At 48.4% G+C, this 18,634-nt stretch overlaps 2 protein-coding genes across 2 annotated transcripts in view; one reads left to right on the top strand and one right to left on the bottom strand.

Moving 5' to 3' along the window:
* Positions 1 to 6,654, top strand: part of Ypel1 (yippee-like 1 (Drosophila)) — an 8,575-nt gene extending 1,921 nt beyond the window's left edge. The window contains exons 2-4 of the mRNA XM_013031551.1: positions 3,034 to 3,077; positions 3,564 to 3,672; positions 6,347 to 6,654. Coding sequence (XP_012887005.1) covers positions 3,034 to 3,077; positions 3,564 to 3,672; positions 6,347 to 6,436 — 243 coding nt within the window. The 3' untranslated portion in view covers positions 6,437 to 6,654. The remainder of the gene's footprint in view (positions 1 to 3,033; positions 3,078 to 3,563; positions 3,673 to 6,346) is intronic.
* Positions 6,655 to 7,980: 1,326 nt separating this feature from the next.
* Ppil2 (peptidylprolyl isomerase (cyclophilin)-like 2) overlaps positions 7,981 to 18,634 on the bottom strand; it is a 29,340-nt gene continuing 18,686 nt past the window's right edge. Inside the window, exons 7-16 of the mRNA XM_013031519.1 lie at positions 17,389 to 17,464; positions 16,435 to 16,541; positions 15,945 to 16,034; positions 15,576 to 15,609; positions 14,911 to 15,028; positions 12,143 to 12,199; positions 11,501 to 11,573; positions 11,351 to 11,413; positions 11,096 to 11,232; positions 7,981 to 10,838 (exon numbers count right to left, since the gene is read on the bottom strand). Of these exons, the coding sequence (XP_012886973.1) occupies positions 10,745 to 10,838; positions 11,096 to 11,232; positions 11,351 to 11,413; positions 11,501 to 11,573; positions 12,143 to 12,199; positions 14,911 to 15,028; positions 15,576 to 15,609; positions 15,945 to 16,034; positions 16,435 to 16,541; positions 17,389 to 17,464 (849 nt within the window). The 3' untranslated portion in view covers positions 7,981 to 10,744. The remainder of the gene's footprint in view (positions 10,839 to 11,095; positions 11,233 to 11,350; positions 11,414 to 11,500; positions 11,574 to 12,142; positions 12,200 to 14,910; positions 15,029 to 15,575; positions 15,610 to 15,944; positions 16,035 to 16,434; positions 16,542 to 17,388; positions 17,465 to 18,634) is intronic.

Here is an 18,634-nt window from a genome sequence, read left to right as displayed (position 1 = left end):
CATGACAACTTATACTTCTCGTTGTTGCATCAGGTCCACCTGTATCCTTAAACAACTGTTTTTTCCCCCTCTCCTCCACAAGTTATACTGACATCAAATATAGTGAAAGCAGGGGTTATTCTGTGGGGGAGGGACATACAAAGCAACAAAGAGATAGTCTTATAAATGCGTTAGAAACACATGCATGACATGAGACTTTTTTTTTTGGTCAGTTGTAGGTCTTGAACTCTGGACCTGGACACTGTCCCTTAGCTCTTCAACTCTACCACTTGAGCCACAGCACCACTTCCAGTTTGAGTGGTTTATTAGAAATAGATGTCTCACGGAGTTTTCCTGCCTGGGCTTTGACTGTGATCCTCAGATCTCAGCCTCCTGGGTAGCTAGGATTACAGGCCACTGGCACCCAGCTTCCATGAGACTCTTATCTCCCAAACTACTCAGAAAAAGCCCGAAGTGGCACTGTGGCTCATATGGTAGCCTTCAGTGAAAGCTCAGGGACAGCACCCAGGCCTTGAGTTCAAGCCTCAGGACAGGCCATAAATAAATAAATATTTTTAGCATATATAGGACTCCTGCTGGGCTGTAGTTCAGTGATAGAGCTCTTGCTTGTCATGTGGTTTGATCCTCAGCACTAGAGTCAAAACAACCCAAATATTCCTTACAAGTGAAGTAGAAAAAATTCTTCCCAAATCTCAGTGGCTTCAAAGAAAGGTTTATTTTGTGCTCAGGTTAGATATCTATCTAGGTCAACTGAGGGTTGTGGTGTTTTATATATGTATTCATTCATTTGCTTTTTAAAAATTGTCCTCTGTGCTGCCCTATACTAGATACACTAACAAGCTGATGAGGCAGGAAGATCATTTGTTCCAGGCCTGCCTAGGCTACACTTGGGCTGGGACGGTGGCTCAGTGGTAGAGCGCTTGCCTTGCATGCATGAGGCCCTGGGTTCGATTCCTCAGCACCACATAAGCAAAAAGAAAAACTGGAAGTGGCACTGTGGCTCAAGTGGTAGAGCACTAGCCTTGAGCTGAAGAGCTGTGGGACAGCGCCCAGGCCCAGAGTTCAGGCCCCACGATTGGACCCCCCTCCCAAAAAGAAATCATTAAAAAGAAGAAAACAAATGGCCATCATAAATGTCTACAGAACTGGGGATAGTAGTATACATCTTTAATCTTTAGAGGTAGAAACAAGAGGATCATGAGTTCCAGACCAGCCTGAGCTATCTAATAAGACTATCCAAAAAAATTATTATTTTTTTTAAAGCCTAGCATGCACAAGGCCCTGAATTCAATCCCCAGCACTGCGGCAGTGAGAATTATTTTTCTCCTTCTGACAGCAGCTACCTTCATTCCTTTTTACTCTAAATAAAGGACTCAAAAGTCACTCTTAACAGTTTATGAGTTTCCATACCATCCCCAACTTGCATGAATCATGTGTGTGAGTGTCATGGTTCACTCGCTTATCATAGGCATCTGATCCTTTTAGTTTTTACTATGAGCATTAATAGTGACCATTCTTGTCACATTTTGATATTCTCAAATTGTGTCCTAGTCATTATTTTTCTCTCTTAAACTTGTACCAAGGTTATAGGCAAATACATACACACATACATGGATGAATGTGGATAGATATTGATAAATTTATTCGCATTATTTTTTTTCTCCTTTTTTTTTTTTTGTTAGTCATGGGGCTTGAACTCTGGGCCTGAGCACTGTCCCTCAGCTCTTCAGCTCAAGGCTAGCACTCTACCACTTAAACTACAGCGCTACTTCCGGTTTTCTGATGGCTTATTGGAGATAAGAGTTTCATGGACTTTCCTGCTTGGGCTAGCTTTGAACCATGATCCTCAGATCTCAGCCTCCTGAGTAGCTGGGATTACAGGCATTATTTATTTTTGGCTACATTATTTATTTTTGCTGATACTGGGGCTTGAACTCAGGGCTTCACATTGCTTTGGCTTTTTTCACTCCAGGCTAGTGTTCTGTCACTTGAGCCACACCTCCACTTCTGGCTTTTTGCTGTTAATTACAGATAAGAGTCTTTCTAGTTTGTCTGATCATACTAACTTCAAACCTTGATCCTCCCATCTTAGCCTCCTGAGTAACTAGGATTACAGGTGTGAGCCACCATCACCCAGCTATTTTTTTTTCTATTTTGTTTGTTTGCTAGTCTTGGGGCTTGAACTGAGGGCCTGGGAGCTGTCCCTGAACTTTTGTGCTCAAGGCTGGTACTCTACCACTTGAGCCACAACTCCATTTCTGGTTCCTTTCTTTTTTGGGGGGGGTTAATTGAAGATAAGAGTCTCACATACTTTCCTGCCCAGCCTAGCTTTGAACTATGATCTTCAGATCTCAGCCTTCCAGGTAGCTAGGATTATAGGCATGAGCCACCAGTGCTCAGCTTATTTATTTTTTTAGTTAACATGAAGTCTGACTATGTTGTCCAGACCAGTTTGAAACTCTTGGGCTTTAAGAATCCTCCTGCATCAAGGGCTGGGAAGGTGGCTCAGTGGTAGAGCGCTTGCCTTGCATGCATGAGGCCCTGGGTTTGATTCCTCAGCACCACATAAGCAAAAAGAAAAACTGGAAGTGGTGCTGTGGCTCAAGTGGTAGAGCGCTAGCCTTGAGCTGAAGAGCTGAGGGACAGCATCCAGGCCCAGAGTTCAGGCCCACGACCAGACCCAAAAAGAAAAAAAGAATCCTCCTGCATCTAATAGTAGCTGAGACTACAGATGCACATCACGGAGCTCAGCTCTGCATCATTTTTATAATCCAGCCATTTGCAAATGCAACATTAGTTCTTTTAATAAACCTTACTACTAGGGAAGGAGTTTGAAGGAGAGGATATATAAGTTGTCCTGATGGAGCTAGTGGAGCTGCTACACAATCCAGTGGTCCTGTAGAAATAGTGCTTTTGGCAGGTATTCACCACCTGAGTCAATGTCTCTCACCTTGCTCTTTATTCATTCTGGGATGCAGAACTCACCAGCCATGGTGTCGTAGAAGTCTCCTAACACCTTCTTCTTCTTTGCAGTCCTTTCAGGGAAGCCAGGGACGAGCCTACCTCTTCAATTCCGTGTGAGTACCTGCATGTCTGAAGTCTGTCTGGCAGGTAGCCGGGGTCCCTGTGAGAAGGCATCCACCCTTCCTTTCCCATGTACCTGTTCAGTTAATTCCACTGGAATGTGAAGGTGGAATGCTGCCTGCAGTCTAGAATTACCCCGTTGATGCGTTGAGAAGACCTTTCAAAGAATTCAGTCTCCCGATGTTTGGGAGGTTCTGAAAGTGTGATGGTTTTATCTGAGGGTTTAATCCCTGGCACACAGACCTACCACATGTTGAGGTGGTTCTAGACCAAGATGGTCCTAGACTGGGGCAAAGCTCAGCGTTAAAAGCACTTGGAATTTGTTCCCCAGCACAGAAGACAAAAAAAAGTGGGAGAGGGGTGTAGAAAGCTGAGAAAGTAGTGCTGATCTTTAGAATGTTCTGTTTCTGGTAAACTTTAAATGATGGGGGTGGACTGGGGGCACAGTCCCCCAGCCCAGTCATTGCATGTCTCTGCAGGGTGAATGTGGGCTGTGGCCCTGCTGAGGAGAGGGTCCTTCTAACTGGCCTGCATGCAGTTGCAGACATCTATTGCGAAAACTGCAAGACCACACTTGGATGGAAATATGTGAGTATTACTTCTTCTTCCTTATTTTTTCTTCTAGTACTAGTGTCTGAACTCAAGGCTTTATACCTGCTGGGCAGGTGCTCTACACTTAAGCCATACCCACCCCCATTTAGCTTTTTTTTTTTGGTTGGTCATGGGTTCTCAATTCAGGACCTTGGCACTGTCCCCCAGCTCTTCAGTTCAAGGTTAGCGCTCTACCACAGAGCCACTTCTGGCTTTTTCTGTTTATGTGGTGCTGAGGAATCAAATCCAGGGCCTCATGCATGCAAGGCAAGTACTTTACCACTAAGCCACCTTCCCAGGCCACTTTAGTTATTTTTTGAGATAGGATCTTGGTTTTTTGGGTGTTTTTTTTTTCCCAGGTGGACCTTGAACCATACTTTTCCTGATCTCTGCCTTCTAAGTAACTAGGATTATAGGTGCAAACCACCATACCCAGTACCCTACCTACCTCTTCTAACCATGAGTTGTGGTACATATAGCATACCACACATGGGCACACAACACAGTCCTACCCCTGCACAGGGACTGATAGTATCAGTCAGTAGGTCAAGTTTCTACTGATTTCTTTGGAAATTTGTCCGGGACAATGCAGGCCCAGATTCTACCATCCTCATCATACTGGTGGTCATGGGAGCTGCTCCAGCCCCCAGGTGCCTGAGCGAGGCTGCACCATAAAGCTGGGTGCCACTCTTTGGGGCAAGCTCAGCAGACCTCTCAGTGCCAGGATCTGCTGGTGTCAGACAGAGGGCTGCCCCATCTCCCCAGACCCTTCTTTCTCCTTGTACCTTGAGTTAATGGTGCTTCATAGGGCTTGAATTCTGGGCTCGGGCGCTGTCCCTGTGCTCTTCAGCTCAAGGCGAGTGCTCTACTGCTTGAGCCACAGGCCACTTCCGGTTTTCGAGTGGTTTTATTGGAGATAAGAGTCTCATGGACTTTCCTGCCTGGGCTGGCTTTGAACCTCGATCCTCAGATCTCAGCCTCCTGAGTAGCTAGGATTACAGGTGTGAGCCACTGGCGCCCGGCCCTTAATGGTGCTTCTTAAGCCCCACCTCCAGCCTTCTCCTAGATTTCCTCTCTTGTCAGCACACAGTAGATCTGATAGGTCAGAAATGACATGCTTGGGCTGGGAATGTGGCTTAGTGGTAGAGTGCTTGCCTAGCATGCATGGAGCTGGGTTCAATTCCTCAGTACCACAAAAACAGAAAAAGCCAGAAGTGGCACTGTGGCTCCAGTGGTAAAGTGCTAACCTTGAACTGAAGAGCTGAGGGACAGTGCCCAGGCCCTGAGTTCAAGCACCAGGGCTGGCAGGAAGGAAGGAAGGAAAGAAGGCAGGCAGGCAGGCAGGCCTGGCCTCCCCTCTCCCTGTTTCCAGCATTCTGAGGTCCCTGCACGCCTCACCGCAGAGGCCAGTGTCACTGTCTTTCTTCCCCCTGGGCCATATCAGCCTAGAGAGTCTGTGAATACCTATTCCAACAGCTTCCAGCCCTCTCCCTCTGCCCAGCTTCTTTTCCAGCAGAAGCCAACCAGCCATCTTATAGATGCTCCACCTAGTATGGCACTGAGAGGCCTGCCCTGCACATTCTCTGGGGCTATGAATTTTACGTCGGGGTTGTTTGCGCTTTCTTTCTTCAAGTCCCCCGATTCCCCATGAGCTGTTAGGGGCCAGAGAGATAACACTCCATGAGGCTTGCACATCCTCATTGCTTCCACCTGGTAAATGCCCTCCACAGTCTCTGCCTCCTTTCCTGGCCACTGTGCCCTGTATAGCTCTCCATTGCTACAACCATTGGGACCACTTCTCTGTCCATCAGGCAGACTCACCCCATTGTCTATGTCTAAGATCACACAAAGGTGTTCTGACCTGAGCACCTTTGACCTGTTTACATCACTCTGTATTAACATTACTCTCCATACTCCTAAATTGTTATGTTCATATAGTACATGCTCAGGAAATAGATTTTATTTTACTTATGTATTGATTTTTATGATGCTGGGAATCAAACCCAGTTTCTTAGGCATGCACTCTTCCAATGAGCCAGATCCCAAGCTTCGTAAATAGGTTAAGAGTAGGAGTACAGGGGCTGGGAAGATGGCTCAGTGGTAGAGTGCTTGCCTTGCATGCATAAGGCCCTGGGTTCAATTCCTCAGCATCACATATAAGCAGAAAAAACCGCACTGTGTCTCAAGTGGTAGAGCACTAGCCTTGAGTTGAAGAGCTGAGGGACAGCGCCCAGGCCCAGAGTTCAGGCCCCATGACTGGCAAAAAAAGAGTAAGAGTACACTGGGTATCAGTGGCTCACACTTATAATCCTAACTACTCAGGAGGCTAAGATATGAGGATCGTGGTTTGAAGCCAGCCCAGGCAGCAAAGTTCATGAGATTCTTATCTCCAATAAATTACTCAGAAAAAGTTGGAAGTGGCACTGTGGCTGAAATGGTAGAGCACTAGCCTTGAACAACAGGAGCTCAGGGACAGTACCCTGAATTCAAGCTCCAGGACTGGCAAAAAAAAAAAAAAAAAAAGCAAGAATACAAGGTCATCAGTGCTGCTCCAAAGGACTTTGGGTCAGCACACTGAGCATTCAGAGATAATGTAATAAATGTAAGGAAGTTGAAAAATGAAACAATTTTGTCCTGAATGCCTCTCTCTACTTTTGTTTTTCCTCCCAAGGAACATGCCTTTGAGAGCAGTCAGAAATATAAGGAAGGAAAATTTATTATTGAGCTGGCCCACATGATCAAAGACAATGGTTGGGAGTAAAGTGGAAACTTTCCATTCCCTCTTGAATACTATTTTGTGAAAGAGATTGTGAATGTAATGGAGACACCGCATCCTGGATGGCAGTGTTTCTTGAACTTCGCAGGCTAGCCACGCTTCGACACTCAAAGGCCTCTGGGCACCTCCTTGGGTAAAGAGCCCCATCTATGTCCTCTTCGCATATATGGTTGTTTCTGAAAGTTTGAAATGTTCTTTTTCTAACTTTTGAAGTTCTAGAAAAAGAATTCACCAACTGATGATCTACCTGTACCGTCTTTCTACCCTATGCTTTCTCATGTTCCTAAAGACCACAGAAGCAGGCTTTCAAGAGCAGAAGCTTGAATGATAGTGTAGCTTGTTTTCCCCTTCAATTCTTAAACACATAAATTGGTTATTTTTTTTTCCTGTAGCTAAACTACTAAAGGTGTAGTGTCCATTCAATAACCCTCCAGCACGGCAGGGTGATCCCACCACTCCGATCATTTTTAATCCTAAAAGTCTTCCAGAATTATAGACACATTTATATACCAAGAGTGGTTTTGTTCTATCCAGTTCAAAAACACAGACCACCACTCATAACATTTTACATAAGCTTCGAGAAGAATGTGTCTAATGAGCATCTTATTTCAGTCAGTGGATTCCTTATCTAGAAAGCAGACGAGCCAGTGCAGATTTTCCCAAGGGGCCTACAGGCCTAGCCCTGATGTACCAGCTTGTACATTTTTTGCGGGGTGGGTATCCCCCTCAGCTGTGACTTGTGCAGCAGTTTTGTACAGCAGTTGATGCGTGGCCAGGCCTTGTGGAGTAGCTCACCAGTCAAAGTCGGGTTTCATTTTTCTACCCTGGATGTACTTGAAAAAAATGTTTGCATATGAAATAGGCCAGAATCAGCAGGAAAGAAAAAAAACCTTCAAAACTTTTACCAGGTTGTTTGGAAATGTTTAGAAAAAGCTAGTCAAGAGACAGGCCTACGTTTAGTAAACGAAGGATTTGTTGTGCTGTGCGGTGCCCTGCCTGCCTGGCACCATCACGTGGACTGACTTGGAGGACCCAAGTTCTGTTTCTGTCACAGATTTTATGTCATGACCACCAGCAGAAATGGGAGTTCAGAATAAGGCTCAAGATAAGTTTTGGTTTTCAATAGACTGTCCCTAACTTAGGGTAGGACCAGGAAGAAGACCCAGGAAGGGGAGAAGCAGGAAGCTGAGGAGCTCAGAGCCTGAAAACCCTTGAAACTACCTGTGGACAGGAAGAAATAGGCTTCTAGTTGTTTGAGCTTCCCAACTTTTCCCCAAATCCAGACTCTGGAACCAACACAGGTACTGGGCTTGGGCCCGGAAGTTGCTTTCTCTAGTGTTAATTCCCTACAGAAGCTGAACTAAGTTAGCACAGTTGTCTCCCCTGCAGTGTCCCAGAGCTGGCCACGGCTACCCAGTGCTCCTGCTGCTGGGGTCTGGTGTCTGAAGGTAGTTCACTCACTACTAGCACTTGATGCAGTAAAGCGGATGGCTTCCATCCCCCATCTGAAACTCAGAGAGACACTAGTTGCCACATCTCTTGCAAAAACAGCCTCCGAGGACCAAGGGAAACTTGAGTGTCCCAGCCTGCTGGTGCCGAGGGCAGTCTGAACATGACTCCACAGATGTTCCATTTAAATTGGAAGATAATTTTTTTAGAATTCTTCAGACACATTTTTGTATATACGAAGGTTCTATTTAAAGCTTTTCTATGTTCTGGGCAAGCTTACTGCCCCTTCAACTTGAGCACTTTGGTTTTTGTATTGTCTTGTGATGGCACTGCTTGGAAAAATTTTACTAGTACTTTTATGACTTGTATTTTTCTTGGTAATGAATTCCAACAAAACTTATATCAAATGTTGCTGTCGTCTGCAAAATACAAGCTCCTTTTTAAACCAAATGAACTGACCGTGAGCTGGCTTCAGGGGAAGTGATCTAAGACCATAACCAGATATGCTGGTAAAGTGCTGGAATGTTCCACCCTCTTAAAGTTCCTAAACAATAAATGTCATGCCGGGACTTTTATTTATTTAAAAATTTTCCTTGAGAACAGTGGCAGGCAATGCCAGTATCATAAATTTGTAGTACCTTTGGCAATTTTGCTTTAGAAAGTGTTTTAGTTTTATTGCCATTTTGTTTGTATATATATTTTTATACCTCATACTTATTCTTGATGGCATCTGTCATATACTTAAAAAGATGAGAAATGAGATTGTTTTTGTTTCCCCAAAAGGTCTTTTATTTTACCTGATGACTTCATCAGGCAGTTACAAAATGCAAGTGGTTTGAATACTTACAAAGTTACATTTTAAGCTCTAAAAAGAACTACAGAAATGTAAACCCTCATCGGTCTAAGACCCCTTGTGTGCCCTGTCCTTGCTCTGGAGGGTAAGCACAGTGGAGGATGTGGCCTTCCCCTGGGGCAGGTGCAGGCTGCTGGCTAAGGCTAGAGGGGCAGGAGGCAGATGGGCAGCAGCCTGCAGGCAGCTGGAAGTTGACCATGAGGAGCAGAACCACCAGGCTTCAAGCACATGCATCACCTTCAGCCTCCTACATCCCCTGGCCACCCTTTTGGTCCTATTGTCTGTGTGAGGCTTAAAAATAAAGCTTCTGATGTCCAAATAAAGCTTCTGACTCTTGGCTTTCTATAGTGATCATTGTTCAGGAGCCTCGTTTCCAGAGTGCCCAGTGAGAGCACAGGGCTCACAGAGTCTCAAAGCAACTATGAGGGATCCAGGGCTGCTGGGGTCCTGCTTTTCCATCAGTACCTGGCTGGGAACTTTTAAGTGTGGCCAGGAAAAACAAAAAAAAGTGCAGGAATACAATTAGGACAATTGCTGCCTCTGTCCTGAAGAGCCAGTCCCTAGGTCCTCACCGATGAACTAACAACGCTAAACCCAGGAGGGCCCCACCTCTGAGCACCCTAGTGTTGCATCAGAGGCCAACAGGTACATGGTCACTAGGTAGTGAGCATCCTGCTGAGGCCTCTCTCTGCTGTGTGAGGTGGCAGGTGGCCTGGAGTCAGAGCAGGTGGAAAACTGGGAAGGTGGGCTAGGAGGTCACTGTGGAGCCAGGTGGCTGCAGGCAAGGGGTAAAGACCTGTTCTCGGCCAGTGACAAGCATGACAGGACAAACGTGCCTCAAGCTCACCCACCAGCCATGTGGAAGTGAGCAAGGGCAGAGTGGGCGGAGGCCAGTGGGGGGAGGCATTCCCTACCTGCCACCCAAAAGACAAAGGACTTTGCTTCAAAGATGAAAAAAGCATAGGCCAAAGTACGTTCTAGAATTAAGAGCTTTGAAGTCTTTGAAAATTCAAGAACTTGAAGAAAGAGAAAACCAAGAATCAAGCTTAAGTTAGAATTTGATGGACTGGAAAGAAGTGGTAATGCAAAGTCAACAGGGAGCCCAGGCAATGACAGAACACTGCTATGACACTGTCTCCACACTTCTGAAGAAGCTCTTGGAGGATGAAATAGCAGGTCCTGAGATCGGGGGACTGAGGCTGAACAACAAGCAGTAAGAAGCAGGTGAGGGATTTGGACATATTTCACAGGGCCAAGAGAAGAAGCTGGCGCTGTGGTGTGCAAGCCAGAGAAGACGATGATAGGCTGGGCTCGGAGCATCGGGAGGCCCCTTCCTCAGCTGGAAGACTCCCTGCTGTCCTCACACACATTAGCCTCAAGCAGTCATGGCTGACAGCAGAGCAGGTGAGCAGCTAGCAGGGTGGGTAAGCCCAACCCAAGCAATAGACAGTAGCTAGAAATGGTTTGTAAAATCCACCAGCTTATAAACTCCACTGGGGAGTTAAGCTCTGCATAAGGGTCAGCTCTAGAGCCTGATGTTTTGTTGAGACATGGTCTTGCCATATAGTTCAGTTCTCCATCTCTGCTTTCAACCTGTCAAGTGTTTGGATTACAAACATGTACCTCAACACCCAGTTGGTGAGAATTTATATTTCTAAGCACTGGTCAGGTGACCATGCTTACTAAGCACATGGGTCATCCTTAAGATGACAGAGAGGACAGGAAAACCTGGTAGGGATTCGACTTGTCAATAATCCTGGCCTGCCTACAGATAGCAGCACTCCAGGCAAGGTGGAAAGTCAGACCCAAAAGGATCAGTTCAAACCTTAGAAAGGAGCCAGATTCCTCCCAGGGGCCAGGAATGGGGCAACAGGCAATGGTTTTATTGAATCCGAGCCTGTTAGGCAGCTTACAAGGGCAGAGAACACAGTGGTGTGGACATAACCTGCCATCCCTGCATCCCTACCCAGATCCAGGGTGGCAGCCCACTGCTACCAGGAGCTAAAGTCTCCAAAACCCCGGCTGGGCCTTTTCTTGGTCACAGAGGCTGAGCTGGTTGATGGCTCTTCTTCTGCTGCTCGTTTCCTGAAAAGAGAGATTCCAGCTGCTGCCAGATCTGAGTTGAACCAAGCCCCGTGACTCCCTCATAGTGATTTTCCCAAGGTCCCAGCCTCAGCCTACACATAGGCTCATCTAGACCTGCATAGCTGGGCCTCCTGGCTGTGGAAGCTTCCAGACTACAAGCTTGGTCTCAATTTTCTAATTACCACTTGATTTGCTCTTCTTGAGAATACTGGACAATGATTCCAGCTGTCTCAAGGTATATGGATGGTGGCACTTACGTGGCTGCTGGGTTGATGTACTTGCCCACCCCCTGACGGTAAGTCTGGGGGCCTTGGCTACCAGACTGGGGCTGGCTGGTCTTGACCTTAGTCTCTGGGGCCTCTTCAAGCTGTGTCTTCTTCCGCTCCTGGGCAATCTGGAGAGGAACAGGATTGTGGCTGACCCAGAGCACCTCAGGTGCAGGGCTGCCCTGCCCCGGCTAGGAAGGATACATGCTCAGAGATGTGTCCCATGTGGCCACACCATGCCCTCACCTGGGCATCTGCCTCCTCATATGGGTCCACGAACACCGTGGTGGTGTGGATGCGGATCTCCTCCTGGTGGCAGATGGGAGCAGTGAGTAGGTACAGACTCTTCCCAGCCAGTATATCGGGGTGTTCCTTCTGTTCTCCCCGGGCACTTACCTTAGGGCGGTCAGTTTTGGGGTCACTTTCTATATTCTCCATGACTGTCAGCGTATCAAAGCCCCCAACAACCCTGAAGCAGAGAGTCAGAGATGGGGCTGCAGGTACCCAACATAGGACACCCCTATGCACACTAGGATGGGGACTGGCCCTCGGTGCAGGGCCTCACAAAGGGCCAGTGCTTAGAAGATCCTGACAGTCCTTGGACAATAAGTGGGGCTGCCAGCCAGAAGAGGTGGATTAGCAGCCCACAGCCCACACAGATCCAGTTCTCACCAGGCCAGGGAAAAAAGTGCTACTTGGAGAAAACTATACCACTTGCTTCCTTGTTTAGTTGTTGCAGACTGTACAGCCCACCAAACTAGAATACAATCTAGGTCTTTAGGGGAAAACCTGCCAAGCCAGACTAGAGGATATGGAAAGCACCAGTCAAAAGATGCCCAACATGGGAGGGCAGAGGGTCTGAGCCAGGGCAGTTGGCCAGGTGGGGCTAGGACTCATCTCCTTCCACAGCCTGACAGGTGTGGAGAACTAAGGTTCCCCAGTCTGTATATCATAGTCCCTAGCAGGGTCATAACGTGGGCTTAGTGAGCACAAGTGTATGTCTGGGGAAAAGACAGCCCACAGAGCAGCTGCTCTTACCGTCCAAAGATGGTATGCTTCTTATCCAGGTAAGCACAGGAGCGGAATGTGATAAAGCTGGAGAAAGACAAGAGGGTCAGAGAGTTATAAAGCTCAGCCCGTCCCCCCCACCTTTTTTTTTTGTCAGTTGTGGGGCTTGAACTCTGGGCCTGTCCCTCAGTTCTTCAGCTCAAGGCAAGCACTCTACCATTTGAGCCACAGTGCCACTTCCAGTTTTCTGAGTGGTTTATTGGAGATAAGTGTCTCACGACTTTCCTGTCTGGGCTGGCTTTAAACCAGATTCTCAGATCTCAGCCTCCTGAGTAGCTAGGATTACAGGCAGAGCCACGGGCACCTGGCAGCCCGTCCCTTCTTTTTTTTTTTTTGGTCCAGTCATGGGGCCTGAACTCTGGGCCTGGGCGCTGTCCCTCAGCTCTTCAGCTCAAGGCTAGCGCTCTACCATTGAGCCACAGTGCCACTTCCGGCTTTTTTTTCTTTTTGCTTACGTGGTGCTGAAGAATCAAACCCAGGGCCTCATGTATGCAAGGCAAGCACTCTACCACTGAGCCACCTTCCCAGCCCAGCCCGTCCCTTGCCAGCTGCTGGGTCCACATAGGAGACTGTCCAGGAGAGTCCAGGACCCACTCTGCAGACTGTACATCCCACATTGCCACCCACCCACTGCAGGACCCCCTGGGGCAGGACCTCCAGCTCCCAGACTAAGCCCAAAACATGGCCCCTCTGTCAGATGCCAACCTGCAGTTGGGTAGGCCCTGTCCCACAGCATGGTAGGAGAGGCTGACAGTTGAGCTTGCCCATACAGTTGCTCTGGGGAAGTGGCTGGGATTTGGGAAGGGGCACTAAGCCAAGTATAACTCCCTTATGAGCACTTAGACTCTCTTACACTGAACCAGGCTGTCAGGGTAAGTTAAAACAATCCAGCTGGGCACCCGAGGGCTCATGCCTGTAATTCTAGCTACTAAGGAGGATAAGATCTAAGGATCACAGTTCAAAGCCAGCCTAAGCAGGAAAGTCCATGAGACTCTTACCTCCAATAAACCACTCACAAAACCAGAAGTGACGCTGTAGCTCAAGTAGTAGAGCGTTCACCTTGAATGGAAGCACTCAGGGACAGCACCCAGGCCCAGAGTTCAAGCCCCACCGACCAAAAAAAAAACAAACTACATAGTAAAATCCTATCTCAAAAAAAAAAAAACCTCAGGGCTGGGAAGGTGGCTCAGTGGTAGAGTGCTTGCCTTGCATGCCTGAGGCCCTGGGTTCGATTCCTCAGCACCACATAAGCAAAAAGCCGGAAGTGGCGCTGTGGCTCAAGTGGTAGAGCTCTAGCCTTGAGCTGATGAGCTGAGGGACAGGGCCCAGGCCCAGAGTTCAGGCCCCACGACCGGACCCAAAAAAAAAAACCTCAGGGGCTGGGATGTTGGCTCAGTGGTAGAGTGCTTGCCTTGCATGCACTTGATTCTTCAGCACCACATAAGCAGAAAAAAGCCAGAAGTGGCGCTGTGGCTCCAGTGGTAGAGCCCTAGCCTTGAGCTGAAGAGCTGAGGGACAGCACTAGGCCCAGAGTTCAGCCCCCATGACCAACAACATCAAAAAAAAAAAAAAAAAAAGGGTTGGGAATGTGGCTTAGTGGTAGGGTGCTTGCCTAGCATGCATGAAGCCTTGGGTTCGATTCCTCAGCACCACAAAAACAGAAAAAGCTGTAAGTGGCACTGTGACTCAAGTGGTAGAGTGCTCGCTTTAAGCAAAAAAAGCTCAGGGACAGTGCCCAGGCCCTGAGTTCAAGCCCCAGGACTAGCACCACATAATAAAAATATTTTTTTTCTTTTTTTTGAGTCCGGTCGTGGGGCCTGAACTCTGGGCCTGGGCGCTGTCCCTCAGCTCTTCAGCTCAAGGCTAGCGCTCTACCACTTGAACCACAGTGCCACTTCTGGCATTTTTCTTTTTGCTTATGTGGTGCTGAGGAATCTAACCCAGGGCCTCATGCATGCAAGGCAAGTGCTCTACCACTGAGCCACCTTCCCAGCCCATAATAAAATTCTTTTTTTTTTTTTTTTGTCGGTCGTGGGGCTTGAACTCTGGGCTTGGGCACTGTCCCTCAGCTCTTCAGCTCAAGGCGAGCGCTCTACCACTTGAGCTACAGCGCCACTTCCGGTTTTCCGGTGGTTTATTGGAGATAGGAGTCTCACGGTCTCTCTTGCCCGGGCTGGCTTTGAACCGCGATCCTTAGATCTCAGCCTCCTGATGTAGCTAGGATTACAGGCGTGAGCCACCAGCGCCCAGCCCATAATAAAATTCTTAAGAAAAAAAAAAAAGACATTCTTAGATGGTGGACATATGTAGTAATGCATGCCTATTTCACAATATCCAGCCCACATGGTCAGGCATCTACAGACACTGCCAGTCCTCCCCCTACAGCAACACTTGACACAGAGTCCCTCTATCCCCAAGCCTCTGTCTCCCAGCACATTCACTTGGCTGCCTGTCCTCTACACATTTTCCTCACAACACACCCATCCAATGTCCTAGCTACTCACAAACAGCTCTGGTTCTGTCAGTGCTGCCCCTCCAGTGAGGGCCAGTTCTCACAAGGCACTTGCTCTGCCCCCAATTTACTTGGCATGGGCTCCCTTTTCAGAGCATGCTTGGCCTAGGTATGCTGCATACTGGCTTTCATTCAGACTTAGCATAACCAGACAAAACCAGCAGATCAGAAGAACCTTCCTTAACCCACCCTATAAGCCAGCTATGACACTAGGGGACAGACTCACAACTGAGACTTGTTGGTGTTGGGCCCGGAGTTGGCCATACTGAGGATGCCACGGCCTGTGTGAGAGAGGTTGGGCCGGAACTCATCTTTGAAGGGCTTGCCCCAGTACGATTGCCCCCCTGGAACAGAAGAAGTACAATCAGCTGGCAGCCATAGAAACCTCAGCCTAGGAGACATCAGGCATTCACTGATGTCTCCTTGAAGAGACATCACTTTGAAGAGAACCCTGGCTCTGAGGTACCCCACAGCCAATCTTCCTGAAGGCTAGCTGCTGTCCATGCATCCTGCCTTCATGAGACTGAGGCCTAAGGGTCAAAGCTGTAAGGCCATGCACAGGGCAAAGTGGGGGCTAGGCTTATGCAACTGGCAGAGTAGGGAAGTTTGAGAGGAAGCAGGAGAGAGGTCAGACAAGGATCTCAGGCCTTCAGGTCTCCCTTTAAGTCCTGATAGGTTCTGTTGGCACCAGGCAGCATTCTCTCTACCTACCATGGAGACCTCACAGCCACCTCAAGATGGAAAATCCAAGAGGCATGCCATGGGTGGCACAGAGCCAAGGCTGAGTTGCAATTCTACTCTTGGTGTCAGATTCCACATCCCTGCCCATCTGGCCCTCAGGCCCACATAGCAGCCAAAGCTGTCAGGGACAGGCCTGGCATTGGTACTTACCTGTGCCAGTGCCTGTGGGGTCACCACCCTGGATCTGTAAGAACAAAAGTAGTAAGCAAGGCAGCCTGAGGGGCTCTGCTACAGCCTGAGGCCTACTGTCCACTGCTGGCCCTGACTGAATACATTCCCCACCTGCTCCATCAACTCCCCAGAGGCCCTGAGCCTCAGTGAGGACAAGGGCCTTCTAGACCACCTCTGTCAGAACCCAGGTCTGCCTGGACTAGGCACTCGAGGTCCAGCCCACAGATTTCCTGACAGGCCCTTCCATGCCCTGGCACCACAGCCTGGCCCAGGTCCCTGGACCTGGGTTCCCAAATGCCCCCCATGTTTACAAACCCATCTGTGGATAATGCTGCCTTTTGTCCTCACCACAAAGTTCCTGATGGACCTGTGAAAGATGGTGCCATGGTAATAGTGCTTCCTGCAGAGTTTGATGAAGTTTTCACAGGTTTTTGGTGTCTGTAAAACAGCCCAATACTTCTGTGAGGCACAGGCAGGCACCAGCAAAGTCACAAAAGCCATGCAAGTCTTCACCATGCAGCAGACAAGGGAAGCTTCATGAGCTACAGAGCCCTAACAGGATAAGGGAGTGCCCAGAGCAACAACAGGATCCCTGTAGCCACTGTGGATCAGAGCAGGAACTGGGATGCATTCATTCCTGCACATACACCCACCAGGCAGCCAGGGAATGCACAAGGCCAACAGTCCCAAGGAAGGAAGCCAGGGCACCTCAGTATCCTCTTGGGCAGACAGGATTTTCTATAAGCACATGTAACTACAGCTCCATATTTAAGACATGGTTATCGGTTGACCCTGAAATGACTTTGCACTGGGTGGAGAGGATACCCACAATACCTACCAGGTCACAGTGCAGCTCCAAGTTGAGATCTCCCTTATTGGTATGCAGTCGTACATAGCCTTTCTTCTTCACAAACTGGTAACGCAGCACATCTTCATCGATGGCAGCTACAAACAGAGGCCTGAGTTCTGCACCTGCCCTGGACCTAGGGCAGCCCCATTACCTAGGCCCCACGTCATCATGTTCTATGCAGGCCCAGCTCCACAGCTCTCCCAGCAGCACAGGAACAGAGGGCATGAGTTTGGCCTAGCTATGTCTAGGATTGTCTGTACACTATGGAGTTGGGGGCCACATAGGGCAAATAGGGCCCAGCAACTAACAAGAGGGTTCTTGCCAAGTGCTGGTAACTTATACCTGTAATCCTAGCCACTCAAAAGGCTGAGATCTAAGGACTGAAGTTCAAAGACAGACCAGGCAAGAAACCCCATGAGACTCTTATCTCCAATTAAGTACAGAAAAGCCATAAGTTGAGCTGAGGCGCAAGTGGTAGAGTACTAGCCTTGAGCACAAAAACTCAAACACAATGACCAGGCCCAAAGTTCCAGCCCCAGGACAGGCACAAAAAGGGGAAGAGAGGAAATGCATGGATTGAGGAGTAGCAATAGGACAGGAAGGAGCCAAAACTTGGGTGACAGTGTGAGCCACTAGCAAGATGAGAACCCAGAAGGTCTATGTCAAGGTCAGCCTAGGTGCTAGAGGCCCAGGAGCCTGAAAGAACAGGGATCCAGGGGCAGGGGGCAGGTCACATGGTGAGGACAGCATCTCCTGGTCAAACTTGTGCTTTTCCAGTCTCATACCTGTCCACCTGACACAAAACTTACCTTGCAAGAAAACTGCCAACCTGACTCCTTAGCTCTGTGGATCTTGAGGGGCAGGCACGACAATGGTGGGGAAGTCCTGCCTGGTGACAATTACACCCACACACTTGGGGACGAAAGAGTAAAAGGTGGGTACCTGCTTCATGAGTTGTCTCCGGCACCATGGCAGTGGAGGTAAAGGAGGCGCTGACCTTCCCTGTGGAATAGTGGGCCTGCCAGAAGAACCACACTGCTCAGGCCCAGCCCAGGACCTCCTCCAGGACAGCTTCCCTCATCTTACCCATAGGTCCAGGGGACAGCCTCATTTAGATGTGGGAGCCAGCAAGGATCAGAGGACAAGAGGTACAGTAATGACACTAGAGTGAGAGGCTAAAGCCAGGCAGAGGTATGAATGTCAGTTTGGGTGGCAACCAGGACCCCATTGCTCTAACTGATGACACTAAATCAAACCCTATGACTAAAATACAAGAACTAACCAGCCTTCTCCAGAAACAGGAGTACAAGGTGCTTGCAAGTTTCTAAAGATTTCATGTTTCTCTGTAGTAAGAATATTATCTATCTAACTAGGAAATAAAGAAGTGAGCCTGGGGCTCACACCTGTAACCTAGCTTCTCAGGAGTCTGAGATCTGAGGATCATGGTCCCAAGCAAGCCCTGGCAGGAAAATCCATGAGATTCTTATCTCCGAAAAACTATTCAGAAAAGGCTGGAATAGTGCTGTTGCTCAAGTGGTAGAGTGCTAGTCTTGAGCACAAAGAGGCTCAGGGACAGTGCCTAGGCCCTGAGTTCAAGCCCCAGACCAGTTTTTTTTTTTTTTTTAAAGTTCCAATAAATGTGATTATCCTAGAGAGTCAAGGAAAGAGGAGCTCCCCAGTCCCCAGGGGAAAGGAATACACTGACATGCTACAAGTAGTTGAGTTCAAGTGGGGGACTTACAAACTTTTTTTTTGTTTTCCAAATTTCCTTGGATAATTCCTTAGGGCAGACTTAGATAATTCCTTAGATAATTCCTGGAAAGGGGTAATGGGCTGGGCACAGTCCCAATACCTCAGTGGCTGGTGAGCCTTCAGGAGACACAGAGTACCTCAGTAGTCCCTAGAGCCTCTTGCTTTGCCCTGGGCACATTGAGACTCAGTGGGTCCTGCTTTCCCTGCCACCACAGACCTGCAAATTCTGGGCTGCTGTCCCAGGGTTAAAAAAAAAAAAAAAAAAGGCCTAAGAGCTGGAAATATGGCTTAGTGGTAGAGTGCTTGCCTAGCATGCATGAAGCCTCAGTACCACATAAACAGAAAAGGCCAGAAGTGACACTGTGGCTCAAGTGACAGAGTGCTAGCCTTGAGCAAAAGAAGCTCAGGGACAGTGCCCAGGCCCTGAGTTCAAGCC

Source organism: Dipodomys ordii, unplaced genomic scaffold, assembly GCF_000151885.1.
Source record: "Dipodomys ordii isolate 6190 unplaced genomic scaffold, Dord_2.0 Scaffold141, whole genome shotgun sequence".
Taxonomy (NCBI): Eukaryota; Metazoa; Chordata; class Mammalia; order Rodentia; family Heteromyidae; genus Dipodomys; species Dipodomys ordii.
This window is presented reverse-complemented; position numbering and strand designations above follow the sequence as displayed.